Source organism: Mastomys coucha, unplaced genomic scaffold (assembly GCF_008632895.1).
Source record: "Mastomys coucha isolate ucsf_1 unplaced genomic scaffold, UCSF_Mcou_1 pScaffold22, whole genome shotgun sequence".
NCBI classification, from domain to species: domain Eukaryota; kingdom Metazoa; phylum Chordata; class Mammalia; order Rodentia; family Muridae; genus Mastomys; species Mastomys coucha.
Genome location: NW_022196905.1, coordinates 123,592,223 through 123,608,558, shown reverse-complemented (window position 1 = coordinate 123,608,558; position 16,336 = coordinate 123,592,223). Strand labels below are relative to the sequence as shown.

Genomic DNA, 16,336 nt, shown 5'->3' with positions numbered 1-16,336 from the left:
GGTGCTTAGAGCGTCCAGTCCTATGGAGTCTCTATAAACATCAAAAAACTCAAGGATCTATGTGGGGGTGGGGGTGGGGCGGGGAGAGAGGGGGCAGAAAGATAGTGAGAGCCAGAGGTCATGGTGGATGACTTCAGGGAAACTGTCTCCTAGACATAAAGTAGAAATGCCTTTACGAACTCACAGACAGTGTGACAGCAGTGACAGCACAAGACCTGTAAAAGCTCAGGGCAGACCAAACCCCAGCACAGTGGAGGGGAGGTATGCAAGTCCAACTCCAAGCTGAGCAGTGACTGGTACTGATGGTTGCTGAGAGAAGGAGTCATTTTTTTTAAAATGTGTGACACCCGCTCTTATAAAGGCCAGCCTGGTCTACAGAGTGAGTTCCAGGATAGCCAGGGCTACACAATGAAAAACTCTGGATCATGCCTCAGAACAATAACAAATAAAAGAAAGAGAGAGAAAGAGAGAGAGAAAGAGGGAGAGAGAGAGAGAGAGAGAGAGAGAGAGAGAGAGAGAGAGAGAGAGAGAGAGAGAGAGAGAGAAAGAGAGAAAGAAAAAGAGAGAGAAAGAGGCAGATAGAAAGAGACAGATGGAGGGAGAGAAAGACAGAGAGAGAGACAGACAGAGACAGAGATGCCTCATTAGAAGAAAGGGAGGAACCTTCAATTTATAACACTCAAGATGCCAAAGGGCAGCATATTTATGGGGGACCCCATTCCTGTGTATTGAAACAGGCGTAAAGGATACTCTTTCATGGCAGTGAGTGACTCTGAGGCCTCTGGATAGCATATGGGGTCCTGTAAGGTAGCCCCTTCTTGGCAGCATGCTCTGTACTGTAGTCGGGCCTCTCACTAATACAAATGAAGCTGCCTGCAGCTCTTTATTTTTTCAGAGAGAACCATATACTATGGTTCTCATAATACACAGGAGTGCATACATATGGGCTACTGATGCACAGAGCATAGAGCTGAGATTGAAATGGCTTAAAATGGGCATCTGGGGTCTGCAGAGGTGGTCAGGCTGCTCTTCTAGAGGACCTGAAGTTCAAGTCTCTGTACCTCTGTCTCAGGGCTCATGACCACCTGTACCCTTAGCTTCAAAGAGTCTGATGCCCCCTGTTGGCCCCCACAGATGCATGCATGTGCATGCATAGACTACACATTTAAAACTGATAAAAAATAAATCCTTACAAAAAAAAGCCCCATGAAACCAACCAACTAACTAATCCTCTTCCTTTTCAAGATTTAACACCTCAAAAATTGAACACGCTGAAAAAAGCACCCATACTAGCCATTGGAGTCTGGCTTCTCTTAACACCCTGTCGCATTCAGTTTCTAAAGCAGCAGATGAGTAGCATTGTAAAAATCATTACCAATCAGGTCTTGGTTCAGTATCAAACTGCTCCTGACATAGAAGACAGTTATTCTGATGATACCTCTCCCTTATAAAAGAAAAAGGGGGATTTGTAGGGCAGTGGGCTGTGCAGACAACCTGGTCCAGGTCAAGCAAAGGTCTGGAAACCTGGAGACCCGGTGGGTGGTAATTTCTACCTGCATGGGACAGAAGGTGTTTGATCACGACTTCCGGGCCCTTGGTTTCTGTCTCAGCTACAGCTGTCCACAACACACACACACACACACACACACACACGCACACGCACACGCACACCCGGTGTCCCTCCTCCATGTCCCCCCCCAGAGAGGTGTGTGGCCATCAGTCATGCAAATAAGGTTTCCCCAAGCTCTCAGTCCAAGCCAATGAGAAGTACCTGCTGTTGAATCCTGAATCAACCCCAAAACTATATAAATCGTATCCAGGGAATTACAGGTATTCGAGATCTACTCCGTCGTCCGAGTCTTTTGTTCTAAGAGCTGTGACACTTGGGAAGAGGTCTGCTCTCCCTAACCGCCTGAAGCTGCACCGCACTCCTCACTGGCTATTTGGCCTCTCGTTGGCCCAGCCAGACAGACTCAGTGCAGGGCGGCTTGGAGTAATCAAGTAACCTGGAAGGCACTCGCTGCCTGTGCTTGCTTCCTTTTGCTGGAACTCTCCACGCACCAGGCAGGGCCAGAGATCTCTGTGGAAGGCCTCTGGTACCCAGGCCCACAGACCCCACCAAAGCTTCCAGTTTCTTCTGATGGGAACGACCCATGGATTATCCGTAAATTATACAGATATCATCACAAAAATTACAAGTATGATCAATTACCTCAAATTAAGGAAATCAGTTAAACTGTGCACTGTAACTGCTCAGGAGGCAGAAAAGAGTTTTTCATTGATTGTGATAAGATATTCTGGATGATTCATTTCATTCTGAAGTTTTCCAATTTGGTTACGGAAGGCAAAGAAAATATACTTGCCGTAGCCTGGTAATAATGACAAACGTGTGCTGCAGAGGAGACCACCATCTTAATAGTTACCCTACACGCAAAATATAAATCAAATGCTGAACTTGCTATACAGAAAGTTTAAAATAACCAAGGAGCCTTAATATATCCTGTAGATTTCCTGTGAAAAACAGTTAATTAGTATCATCCCAGTTCTATGACCATCTACAGCTGAATCAGTGGTCCTCAACCTGCAGGTAGCAGCCCCTTTGGTGGTGCTGGTGGGTCAAATGACCCATTCATAGGGGTCACCTTAGAGCATCAGAAAACACGAATATTTACATAGCAGTAGCAAAATTAGTTATGAAGTAGAAGTGAAAATAATGTCACGGCTGGGGGTCACCACAACATGAGGAACACATTAAAGGGTCACAGCATTAGGAAGGCTGAGAGGCACTGGCATAAGACGAACAGCTCAAAAGCACGAACCAACCTCCCTGGATAAAATGGTGCCTATCAGGGTATATAACCAAATACGTACTCCTTTTTTTGCTTGTTTGAGGCAGGGTCTCAGTAGCTTGGGCTAGACTCAAACTTGCTATGTAGCTAAGGGTAGCCTTGATCTCCTGACCCTCCTGCCTCTACCTCCCGAATACTGAGAGCACAGTGTGTGCTACCACACCTAGCTTGACCTAGCTTGATCAAGCTTTCACACAGAGCTTAAGAACTGGTGCCTAGCTCAGATGCGTACAGACTTTCCAAGCTTTTATCTAACGGCGTCATGCTTCAGTCCTTACATTTAAAGCAGTTGTGTTTATTTTACATGGATGAGTGTTTACACACATGGACAGACGTGCACTGTGTGTGCGCAGTGCCCTCAGAGGCAAGGAGAGGGCATCAGAAACCCTGGCACGGGAGCTACAGATGGCTGTAAGCTGTCCTGGGTGCTAACAGCCCAACCTGGGTTCTCTGCAAGAGCAGCAACTACTCTTCTCCTCTGAGCCATCTCTCCAGCCTCTTGAGCTCCTTTGTTTTTTTTTTTCATGTGAGGCAGGGGTATAAACTCATCTTTTTTTTTTTTTCATATATCAAGTTCCCCAGCATCTTTTGATGAAATAATTCTCTTCCCTCACTGAAGGAAGATTTACATTGGCATGCTTGCCCACAAATGAATCAAGCGTTAATGTCTAGTTCTTCAGTTCTGTACCACTGATCTATATGCTTGTCGGTGTGCAAAGACTATGCTTTTTTTTTTCTTGTAGGGCAATGTCTTCCACTGTATCCCAGGCTGGCATCTAAGCTGTAGAAACCTTCCTGCTTCAGCCGCTGGAGTGCTAGCGTCACAGGCAGAAGGCACAGCAGAGGGCTTATTGATACCAGCTTTCAGGAAGAATGGTCAGTCTTTCTGCTTTGTCCATCTACGCTTGCTCTGGTACTTTGATACTCAAATGACAAAAGAAAAACAAACAAAAACCAACCAAACAAAAAACCAACTGTTCATCAACGCCAACTGCCCTGTTAGTATAAAATCCAGATTCGTGGGGAGACAGCTCCCCAAGAAGGTATAGGATAGTTCACAGAGTACTGGGGCCTTGTTTGCAAGCCCTGCTGTTGAAGAGCTAGATGCTGAAGTGGTTTGGACTGAAGAGCAAGAGAGTCTGGACTGGAGGAGTCAGAGCTAAGCAGCACTGCCCATGTGTCAGTATGTGGTTGTTGCTTTTCTTGAGACAGGCAGCGTCGTCCTGCTATGGCTTGTGATTGTCTCCTAAATGGTGGGATTATGTGTGGTGTGTGGCTTGTGTTAGTAATTATGGAAGCTTAGGCATAAGAATAGAATGGGGATCCATTATATTGTTTTCTCTAGTTTTGTACCCCTAAACTAGGGCCAGCAAGACAACTCAGGATTTAAGGTACTTGCTGCCAAACTTGATGGATGCCCCGAGTCTCATCCTTGGGATCCAGATGGCAGGTCCTGGAAGTTGTCCTGACCTCTACATCCACCATATGCCTTATCAAGAAACAAGCAAAAATGTAGTAAAAAGAAAAGTAAAGAAAACAAATCAGCTAGAGGCTGGAAAGATGGCTTGACAGTGAAGAACACTGACTGCTCTTCCAGAGGACTGAGGTTCGATTCCCAGCAACCACACAGGAGCTCACAACTGTCTGTAACTGCAAGATCTGACACCCTCACACAGGGATACATGTAGGAAAAACACCAATGTGCATAACATAAAGACAAATAAGTTATGAAAAAGTTCAGCATCAAGACAAGGCACTACTTTTTTTTTGTTTATTTTTTTTTAATTTAAAGATTTACTGCATGAAGCAGGTATTGTGGCACACACACCTGTAAATCAGGAACCTGGGAGGTAGAGGCACATGGGTCAGGAGGTTAAGGCCTGTCTTGGTCATATAATGAGTTTGGGATATAAGGTTGTCTCAAAAAAGCAACACAAACAAAAAGAATTCATGATATAGCTTGAAATAATCTATTAAAGAGACCAGCAGACTCAACACTGTAACATACTTACCAGTAATTGCCCCATTCGATCATTGTTCCTGGCTGAAAGGGAATTTAGATTTTGGTTAGTTGTATCAACAAATCATAGAACAGGAACAAAACCATGATTATGTGTTGTGTCCCTGTGCTGTGGCTTAATATTTTATGGTGTCATATGAAAAGGCAACCTACGTCTAGTGTAAGGGTAGGCCATCCTCATTGGTGATTGAACCCATTAGTCCATCCTCATTGGTGATTGAACCTGTTAGTCCATCCTTATTGGTGACTGAACCCATTAGTCCATCCTCATTGGTGATTGAACCCATTAGTCCATCCTCATTGGTGATTGAACCCGTTAGTCCATCCTCATTGGTGATTGAACCCGTTAGTCCATCCTCATTGGTGATTAAACCTGTTAGTCCATCTCTAATCTCTGAGGGACCTCTCTCCATCTTCCCCAGTACAAAGATCATTATTAGGCCACGCTGCTGCCACTGGAGGCTGGGAAGGATGAACGGTGTGCACAGGGAGAAGGTGGTCAATAGATACAATTAACCACGGCTTCTATTGTAAGGACAATTGGAGGCTACAGTAAAGGTGAGGGTGTATCTAGGTCACTCAGTTTTAAGTTTTTATTTAGTTCTTTTTTGTTGTTGTTTCGAGACAGGATTTCTCTGTTTAGCCGTGGCTGGCCTGGAACTTGCTATATAGACCACGGTGGCTTTGAACTCAGAGAGATTCTCCTGCTTTTTTGTCTCACTCACTGGAATTAAAGGTATGTGCCACTGTGTCTGGCTCACTTCCTTTCTCACTCAGACAGAGTTGTGCCAACTGTGCCAACACTCAGTGTTTATCGGCATTCTAGGGCAGTTGCTATCTACTGTGCCTGGCTCTGCACTTGATGTCTTCTTGAAAAACAAAACCTGAGCCAAGCAGTGGTGGCACACGCCTTTAATCCCAGCACTTGGGAGGCAGAGGCAGGTGGATTTCTGAGTTCGAGGCCAGCCTGGTCTACAGAGTGAGTTCCAGGACAGCCAGGGCTACACACAGAGAAACCCTGTCTCGGAAGAAAAACCTGTCTTGGGGAAAAAAAAAAAGAATCTAGGGCTATCCCTGGCTACATAAGAGTTTAAGGCCTGCCTCAAAAAAAAGTTATTTGGAAAAACATCAAGTAAACATTATTCATAATGACTTAAATACAAAAGAACTTAAGAGAAGGGATGGGAAAGAGGAAGAAAAGTAAATCAAAAAAGACTTGATGTGGTGTGGGGTGTGGGTATGGGTGTGTGGGGGTGTTGGAAGCCGGGAACAAATCAAATGAAAATATATGGTGGATGTGGTGGATGCTTGCAACCCCAGCACTCAGCAGGAAGGAAGGAGCTCAAGTTCAAGGACAGCCTGGGCTACTGGAGACCCTGTTTCCAATCATCGCCACTGCCCCTCAAAAATAAATGTAAGACTCTACACACACACCAAACGCTCACTTCCATCTTCCTGTCTGCATCAGGAAGCAGGTAAGGGACAGCCCACGTGCGTCTGCTACTTACTCGGAGCTGGTAGGACCTGAGTTCGTATATATTGGGGCCTGATCTCGGCACCGGCTCATTCCAGAAACTGAACTCCAACAGCAGCTGATTCTTCCTAGAGAGGAGCATGTCGCTTCTGGCCTTACGGAAATTTATAAATTCCTTTGGGTGAAAAAAAATAGGCTCATGAAATCTTCAGATACTTACATAAAGATATACTTTAATAACATTCACATTCCACAGGATATAATTATAGACAGGGTTTCTCTGGGTAGCCCTGGCTGTCCTGGAACTCTCTGTAGACCAGGCTGGCCTCCAAGGTGTGTGTCCACCATGCCCAGCTTCCACCTTAGTTTTTAATCTATTGCACTGAAATAATGAATACCTAACTAATGAATTAACTTCCTAACGTATACCAGGTTTTTTGCTTGTTTTCAAAGACTTCTTTTACTTCCTGTGTATGAATGTTCTGCCTGCCTGCGTGTACATGCACCATGCATATGCCTGGCACCCGTGAAGGTCAGAAGAGGGCATAAGATCCCCTGGCACTGGAGTTACCATGATTGTGAGCTGATATGTTAGTGTGGGAATCAAACCTTGCTCCTCAACAAGAACAACATGTTCTTTAAACCACTAGCCAGGGTCTAATTCCCAGTATCACATAAGCCAGGTGTGGAGGTGCACACTTACGGTCCCCGAATTTGGGAGGCGGGAGAATCACGAGCTCAAGGCCATCCCTGGGTACATAAGGAATCTGAGGCTAGCCTGAGCTATATGAGACTCTCTCAAACAAACAAACAAACAAAAAAGGTGGCTGAGTTGCTGTTGTTATCCAGGGCTGTGTCTACCATGGGGCTTTCCCCATGATACACTGTGGTATCATGGGGGAACTGTGATTTTGATGGTATTAAAACTGGCAATTTCATGCTTATATACAACTTTAAGAGTTCATACAATGAAATTTCTACTTTGAAGGCTGAATGGTTTAATAACAAAAGCTGATGTATGTTGTCATGAAGTTCTGTGTGAATACACATTAGACTGCACAAGCACACACATGCACACACACATGCATTTTTTCAAAGTTGTTACCTGATTTTCTCTGAGTTTATTCATGACCTCCGTGAGGGCTGGATAGCCTCCTTCATACCTCCAGAGGTGGACTGAAATGGATTTTAAAAGACAGTAGACATTTAGTGTCAAGAAACTCTTACCTTGACAATACAGGTGCATGCTATGTGAACATAGCACAACACTGTACTGAGTCTTGTATCCACTGTAAAACATTATACATGGTAAAACATTATAGTGTGTCTTGTATCTGCCCTTGAGTTATATTACATTTCTATAATAGATTTAGGCAATTTTTAAAAAAAGTCATTTTATAGTTAGTGACTGAAGAAACCAGTCATTTGATCCATGAAAGCAGAATGAGACTTGAGAAGGATTGCAAAAACAAGCATCCAATGACCAGTGTAAAATGACTGCAAAGCTGCATGAGGAAGAGGTATCTACTCCAAAGACTTCTGCTTCCTACCTGCTTGATCCTGCTCGCCATACCACGTGTTCCACGTGCCCACCAAGGTACAAGGGTACTGCTTGTCTTCATGGATCTTTGGTAACACTTCTTGACTTAAAAGAGAAGAGACAGCAGCACTGATTAGACGGGAGAGATTTCCCTTGAGGACAGCACAGGAGCATCATCTGGAATGCACACCACTGACTGTGTGTTCTGCCAACTGCCTAAACAGCATACGTGTTTTCGATTGGAGTGTTTCATCTGCATGTATATCTGTGTACCACCACGAGTATGCCTGGTACCCACAGAGGTCAGAAGAGAGCATCAGATCTCATGGAACTAGAGTTACGAATGGTTGTAAACCATCACATGGGCTCTGGGTCTTCTGGAAGAGCAACGAGTACTGGAAGCCACTGAGCTATCTCTCCAGTCCTCCACAGCAGATTTGTAAGATGACGTACGGAACTGAAGTGCCAGCTACATTTTGCTGTGTATTAGCCCCCAACTTATCAGCAGCTTAGGTTTTAACTCCAGGTTATCTGCAAGAGTTACAAGCAACTCCTGCACACTGATAGAGGTGTTTACAAAGGACCAAAGGTCCCAGGGTCCAGGAGCTACGGCGCCACTGTTTGCTATTTTAGGAGAAAGAAAAAAAAAAGCTATTTAGGAATGGGATGTTTGCAAAAGTTAAGTTCTGCTGTTTCCCATAAAGAATAAAAGTCAGGAATTACACACAAGGCCATGGAAGAGATCAGAGCATAGGGAGAAGCATTCAAGACAGAGGGGAGCAACAGGCAGCTTGGCAGAGCAAGGCATTGGGAGCAGGCCTTGGGGGGAAACCTCTAGACACTGGTGTGGAGCCAGCTGGTCATTGTAGTCCCCACGGTCCCCACTGTGATCTAACAGTGGGTGATTCAAAATGAAACATACATGTGAAACAATAACTCAGCCAGCTTGGGTATCTCAGAGGTCTCACAATGAGCACACCAACCAATTCGGGACCACCAGGAACGGGACAGGTGCCTCATCCTGGACAACTCATGGCCACGAGTGACTCTTAGCAGGCATCATATCTGAGCCTAACTCCACAAAAACCTTCCTTTGGTGCAGACATGGTCTTGTGTAGCTGATAATGACCTTAAACTGGGGACTGATTCTCCCTAGGTACTGGTATATGCCTCTATGCCTGGCTATATAGAACATTAACATTAGATTCTGTCTTTAAAAAAAAAAATGAAAGAAAAAAGAAATGCTGGGGCTGGAGAGATGGCTCAGGGGTTAGGGGCTCTGACTGCTCTTCCAAAGGTCCTGAGTTCAATTCTCAGCAACCACATGGTGGCTCAAACTATTTGTAATAGGATCTGATGCCCTCTTTTGGTGTATCTGAAGAAAGCCATGTACTCATAAAAAAAAAAATAAATCTTTTAAGAAAAAAAAAAAAGAAATGCTGCTTGATCAGTGTATCTGCTGACGACACACTGTGGTCACAGGAGGCTGGTGACAAGTGCTACACACTGTTGTTTAGTGGGTTTGTTTTGTTTTGTTTTTTTGTTTTCAAACACAGGCTTTTGCTGTGTAGCCCTGGCCAGCTTAGAACTTGCTACGTCAACCACATAGGCTTCTAACTTGCAATGATCCTCCTGCCTCTGCCCGGACCCACCTTTGTGCCAGTGTTTGGTTTACAGTCACGTGCTACCACTCTCACACATCCTGACGCGAGCAGGGAGTAAACAACTGTGCAGTGGAGCTACTGGGGAGGAGAGCCATTAGCATGCACAATCAAGGTGGGGCCCGGAGAGGTCCAGGGGCGGGGCCCGGAGAGGTCCAGGGGCGGGGCCCGGAGAGGTCCAGGGGCGGGGACCAGAGAGGTCCAGGGGCGGGGGTGAGGGTGGGGCTGGCAGTGGGCCCTAGGCTTCTCAGCCACACAGACTCACAGACGGATCAGTCGGTTCTTTGTGCAGGGCCCCACACTTGTTCTGACAAGCCCCGGCCTTATCTAGGTAGAGGTTGTGAGGCAGGCAGTACTTGTACTGAGAACCGACTGGATGGGTGGGCAGAGTCTCCTAACAGGGGCCTCTAAAGTGGCAGTTACATTATGGGAGCAGGCGCTGCTCGAAGTTTTATACAGAAAAGGAAAACAAACAAATAAATTAAAAATAAGCCACAGTGTGGGAAGAAAACAGAACTCAAGCAGATCGAGGTAGTGAGAACTTTGGTTTCTTTGAAAATCACAGAAATATTATGGGATGTTTTCCTTTCAATCCCAGGTAGGAGATATGGCTGCTTTGCACTGTGCACCCAGCTGGCTAGGACATGACCCATGCTCTAGCAGGGGTGTGAGTCTGCCAGTGGCAGATAGTTTCTGCAACTGTGTGAGACAAAATTCTGGGGACTTTTCAGAGGGTGTATAAATGCTAAGAGGTTGTTTGCTGTTGCTGCTGATTCCTGTTTGTCAAGCAATTGTGCTCAAAGGAGAAATGAGAAGAAGAGAAAATTAGATTTTCTGACGGCAAAGATCAAACTTGCCCCAAAGAACTTGATGTCCCTAACCAGCAGGAAGTAGCCTAATGATAACATCACCCCCTGTCCCCTCTGTCCTTTCTTCTTTCTTATCTGGTGTTGGGCTTGAAACATGGAAAAAGTGGAGAAAGGTGGAAGAAAGAAGAACCTACAAAGTCCAAAAGTCTGACGACAGACCATCTGACGACAGATAGTCTGACGACAGGTCGCCCGATGACTTCCGGGTGACGGGTCACTAGGGCAATAAGGGACATGTTGTTCCAGGCCCGGAGGGCAGGCACAGATGAGGTTAACTTGGGGACAGGACTTGGTTAGGCTGAGAGCTAGTTGAAGAAGGAGACTTGAGGATACCCTGATATAAGGCACATGAAGAATGCCAGACCTCAGTGACTCATCTCCAAGAACCCAGGAAAGGGTTAAATATAACAGGGCAGGGACAGGAGGAGAGCTGGTAATTTGGGGTGTAGAGTCTGAAGTAAGAGTAAACCCATTAAAGACATGGAAGACAACCAGCCAGGAATCTACGATAGGACATAAACAGGACAAGAAAGATGACCCAGGGAGGCAGAACACAGGGAATATGTCATTTTGTGAGGGAAAAACTAAGAGATAAACATCTTTGGTTTTGGTCATATTTATTTACTTTAAAAGTACACTATTATTGTTCTTGTTTTGAAATGTGATTTCTCTATATATCCCTTGCTATCTCAGGACTTTCTCTGTAGATCAGGCTGGCCTTGAACTTAAGAGATCTGCATGCCTCTCCCAAGTGCTGGAATGAAAGCCACGTGCCACCACATATAGCCAAGATTTATTTTTACTTTACCTGTATGGGCAGTTTTGCCTTCATGTATGTCTGTGTACCACACACATGCAGTGCCCATAGAAGTCAGAAGAGGGCGCTAGATCCCTTGAAATTTAAATGAGAATGCACCCCCACCCCCACCTCGGCTCATCATATATTTGAATGCTGGATCCCCAGTTGATAAAAGGGAAAGATTAGAAGGTGTAGCTTTGTTGGAGGAGGTGTGTCAGGGGTGGGGTGGGGTGGGGGGTGTTGGACTTTGAGGCTTCAAAAGCCCACACCATTCCCAGTTAGCTCTCATGCTCTTGAGTCAGGATGTGAGCTACTGGATACTGCTCTACCAGCTACCTACCTGCCTGTCTGCTTGCCACGCTCCCAACCATGGTGACCACAGACCCATTCCCTGAAACAGTGAGCCCCAATAAGATGCTTCTTGTGTAAGCTACCATGTTTGTGATAGCACAGCACAGCAATAGAAACATAACTAAAGACAATTATTGTCCATCGTGTGCGTACTGCAAACCGAACCCAGGTCCTCTACAAGAGCAGCAAGCACTGCTAACCACTGGGCAATCCCTCCAGCTTCTTTATCTTTAATTTATTGGGAAAAAATCTGGCCAGCCAGGGTGTCACTATGTAGCCTTGGCTGGCCTGGAACTTGATGTGTAGACCACACTGGTTTGGAATTTGCAGAGCTCTGCCTACCTCTGCCTCCCACGTGCTGGCATTAAAAGCACGCATCATCACATCTGGCTAATTGTTTTAAGTTTTAGAAAGACTTTCACAGTACAGAGCAAGCTGCCCTCCAGCTAGAAACTCACCGTGAAGTCAAGAGTGACTCTGAACTTCTGTCCTTTCTGTTTTTATCTTTATGAGCTGGCATTACAGGCCTTGTTACTGAGCCCACCCCAGGTCCTCACACGGGCCTTCTGGGTGGCAGGTTTACTTAGGGAAAAACAATGGAGGTCCTACTTCTTCTCCCCCCAATCCCCACCTGGCCCTGCTCTGGCCATATTTTTATTTCATAAACTGTCACTCTCTTCAGACACACCAGAAGAGGGCATCGGATCCCATCACAGATGGTTGTGAGCCACCATGTGGATGCTGGGATTTGAACTCAGGACCTTTGGGAGAGCAGTCAGTGCTCTTACCCACTGAGCCATCTCACCAGCCCGGAGTCCTACTTCTAATACTTGTAACTGCTAACACTCCAAGCTGGCCAGGGAAGGAAGTTATTTATGCCCAGGCAGCCAGGAAGATCTGAACAGATTCAAGTCACAGACAGTTTTCCAGGGTTCTGATGAGCAAGCTGTGAGTGCTTAAAGGTGCCAACAGCAGTGCCCCCCCCCCCCATCACTCCCAAGTGCTACTGGCTGTCCTCAGGCTAACGTTTGAATACTCAGCTTTAGGGGGATCAAAGATCTCTCCTGTGCTATTGAGTGTCAGTGAAGCCTACACGTATGAACATGCCTCCCTTCCTCCCAGGAAATAATTTGAGATACACACCAAATCTTGTTGTATGCGTCTAGGCATTCCGGCTTAACGTTGTGAACTGAAAGGAAAGAAAATGCAATGATGAACTTAGTGGTTAGACGGATGGACAGACAGACAGACGGACGGACAGATAGACAGACAGACCCAACCCTCAGGCCAGCGGGGCCTCTACTCACACTGTAACTTGTACAGACTGCTCGTCTCCTTTTTGGCCAGGAGGTTAGAGTGGGCATCTTTTCTTGGATCGACCTTTCTGACAAACAAGGACTTTAGCCAGCTGTCTTCCCGAGCTCGGCGACTTGAGGACGTCACTCTCCTAGGGAAGAGTAAAATCAGGGCTCCTGTACTGTCACAGCCCCCCAGAAGCACGAATCCCTACCGCTGGGGTCCGGTGGGGGAGGCAAGATGAGCAAGATACATACACGACACAAGGATCAATGCAAGAAACCCATCATTAGAACAAAATAAATGAAAAATGAAACTCACTTTGTACACAACTAAAAAAAAAAAAAACTGATTAGAAATGGTTCTAGGGCCTTTGGCTCAGCAGGCAGAGGTGCCAGTCACAGGCCTGGGGACCTGAGGTCAATTCACAGGTCCTACTATGTGGCAGCAGAGAACGGACTCCCAAGCTTTGCCCCCGATCTCCACTCATATATACAAAAGAAATAAGGTAGTTCTGAAGCTGGGAATAGTGTTAGCACAGCTGTAATTACAGCACGTGGGAGGGAGAGGCAGGGACATCAGGAGTGTAAGGTAGCCCTGGTGTCTATTAAATTCAAGGACATATATCAAAAACCCAAAAAGAAATTTAAAACATAATTTTAAAAAGAGACAATCTCTGACATAAATTCAACGGGAAATGCAGATTCAATATGGTCCTATATACACAAAATCTGGGAATGGGACTGGAGCTGGGTGGGAAATAACAATATGTTTCCCATTTCATCTTATCTAGACTTTGTGATAAATGTGTGAATATATGTTTTATGTGTATGTATATGTGTTTGTATCTTTATGTGTCCACATTCACAACATGTCAGAAGACAACCTTGGGTGTCATTCCTCAGGTTCTAACCCACCTCCGCTTTTTCAGTACTGGAGACTGAATTTAGGGCCTCACAAATATTAGGCAGGTGGTCTCACCAATAGCCCCAGCCTACTTTAAAAAAATTTTTTTTTTGAGTCAGGGTCTCATTGTGTAGCCCTGGCTGGCCTGGAACTCCATATAAACCAGACTGGCCTTGAACTCACAGAGGTCCTCCTCCCTCTGCTTCCCAAGTGCTGGGATTAAAGGCATGCATCATCTGGCCCAGTCCGGTTTGTTTGTGTGTTTGAGACAGGGTCTCTTGTTGTCTTGGAATGCATCAAATAGGCCAGTGGGACTGACCAACAAGACTCTGGAATGGCTTGTCTCTGCTTCCCTAGTGCTGGATTAGAAGCACATGCCACACCTGACTCTTTTTAAAAAGAGAATGTGGGGGATGCTAGGTGTGATGTCCCAGGCCTTTAATGCCAGCACTCAGGAGGCAGAGGCAGGCAGATCTGAGTTCGAGGCCAGCCTGGTCTACAGAGTGAGTACTAGGACAGCCACAGCTATTCAGGACAAACTCTGTCCTGAAAACCAAAAGAAGAAGAAAGGGCTACTCTTCCATTCTGCTTTATCACATGTCAAAGCTCCTTTGTTATGGGTTAATGTCACTTTCACAAGGACAGGAGTCTGTCCCACATAATTAATTCTGCACTGACTCGTCCTCACTTTTGTGCTTTGTCTCTTTTATTATCATGTTTATTTGTTTATGTGGATGCATGTAAGAGGAGGTCAGTTCTCTCCTTCCACTGTGGATGTCCTGAGGGTCAAACTCAGGTTGTCAGGCATGGTGATGGGGTACTTTACCCTCTGGGCTGTCTTGTCAGCCTGCTTTGTACTTCAACATTTGTTATTTATTATTCTGTGTTGGTGCCTGTGAGTGTAGGCATGTGTGCATGTGTGCGAGTGCCACAGGACACTGTGGAGGTCAGAACAGCTGTTAGGAGTCCTTTCTTTCCATCTTGATGACAAGGATCGCTCATTTCTGATATGCTGCATCATACTCCAGGCTAACTGGCCCTCAAGTTTCTGGGCAATTCTGCTGTCTTCATCTCCTGTCTCAATATAGTTGCACTGGGATTACAGATGTGTACAGATGTCAACAACATAGGTCTCGCTATGTTGTTCTGGGTGTGGCCTGAATCTTGCTGTGTAGACCAGGCTGCCTTTGATGTGTACAGGCTGGCCTCAAACTCACAGAGATCCGACTGCCTCTGCCTCCCAAGTGCTGGGATCAAAGATGTGTCTCGCCACTGCCTGGTCTTTTTAGGTGAGTTTTTAGGATTGAACTCAGGTCATCAGAATTGTGTAGCAAGTGCTTTTACCCATTACGCCATTTCGCTGGACCCATTCTTGAACAGGTTTGAGTGCAAACATTCCAATGGTTCCAGATAACACACCTAAATACCCGAGAACAGATAACATCTGAGATTTGGAAAAGGCCTACAGAGTTGTTTCTGAGGTCTGCAGATACAACTCCATGGTTAAGAGTCTGTACTCTTTCATTTTTTTTTAAGATTTATTTTATTATCTATTATATCTTAGACCCTGTAGCTGTCTTCAGACACCCCAGAAGAGGGCATCAGATTTCATTAATCTGAAATTAATGAATCAGATTTCATTATGGGTGGTTGTGAGCCACTATGTGGTTGCTGGGATTTGAACTCAGGACCTTCAGAAGAGCAGTCAGTGCTCTTAACCGCTGAGCCATCTCTCCAGCCTGAGTCTGTACTCTCTCTAAGAGGTCCAGAGTTCAACTCCCAGCATCCACACGAAGCAGTTCCACCAGCTCTGGCCTCTGTGCTTGCATGTACATACCTACATACAGCAACATCAATAAAGATGGTAAACATCAAATCTTAATTATCTCAACTTTCCAGAGGCTAAGGCTGCGAAATGGAAAGCTTGAGGCCAACCTGGGCTACACAACCACCTGTAATGGGATCTGATGCCCTCTTCTGGTGTATACTAATATAAATTAAAGCCGGGTGGTGGTGGCACACGCCTTTAATCCTAGCACTTGGGAGGCAGAGGCAGGCGGATTTCTGAGTTCTGAGTTCAAGGCCAGTCTGGTCTACAGAGTGAGTTCCAGGACAGCCAGGGCTACACAGAGAAACCCTGTCTCGAAAAACCAAAAAAAATAAATAAATAAATAAATAAATAAATAAACCTAAAACTTTAATTTCTATAACTTTTTTCTTTTTTTAATGGTAGTCTTCTTATACATCTTTGAATAGCCTGGGCTTCCTTATATAGAACAGGCTGGGTTCAAATTTGTGGCAATCCACAACAGATGTGTGCTCTCCAGTACAGGTGTGTATTCACTATGCCCAACATGGTTTTGTTGTTATATGAGACATGATCTCACTATGTTCTATGTTGTTCTGGGTGTGGTCTGGAACTTGCTGTGTAGACCAGGCTGCCTTTGAACTCAACTCAAGAGCTCAGAGATCCACCAGCCTTTGTCTCTTGAATGCTAGGATTAAGGTGTGCACCATCATGTCTGGCTGTCTGGCTTTAAGTGTTTTAGACACAGATTTTTTTTTTTTTTT

General features: G+C 45.4%; 1 protein-coding gene across 2 annotated transcripts in view; it reads right to left on the bottom strand.

Moving 5' to 3' along the window:
- The window catches only part of Nipsnap2 (nipsnap homolog 2), a 33,692-nt gene that overhangs the window by 6,701 nt on the left and 10,655 nt on the right, over nt 1-16,336 (bottom strand). For both annotated transcript variants that reach the window (XM_031338082.1, XM_031338080.1), the window contains exons 2-7: nt 12,871-13,010; nt 12,707-12,752; nt 7,894-7,988; nt 7,449-7,519; nt 6,378-6,518; nt 4,862-4,893 (exon numbers count right to left, since the gene is read on the bottom strand). In XM_031338082.1, coding sequence (XP_031193942.1) covers nt 4,862-4,893; nt 6,378-6,518; nt 7,449-7,519; nt 7,894-7,988; nt 12,707-12,752; nt 12,871-13,010 — 525 coding nt within the window. The remainder of the gene's footprint in view (nt 1-4,861; nt 4,894-6,377; nt 6,519-7,448; nt 7,520-7,893; nt 7,989-12,706; nt 12,753-12,870; nt 13,011-16,336) is intronic.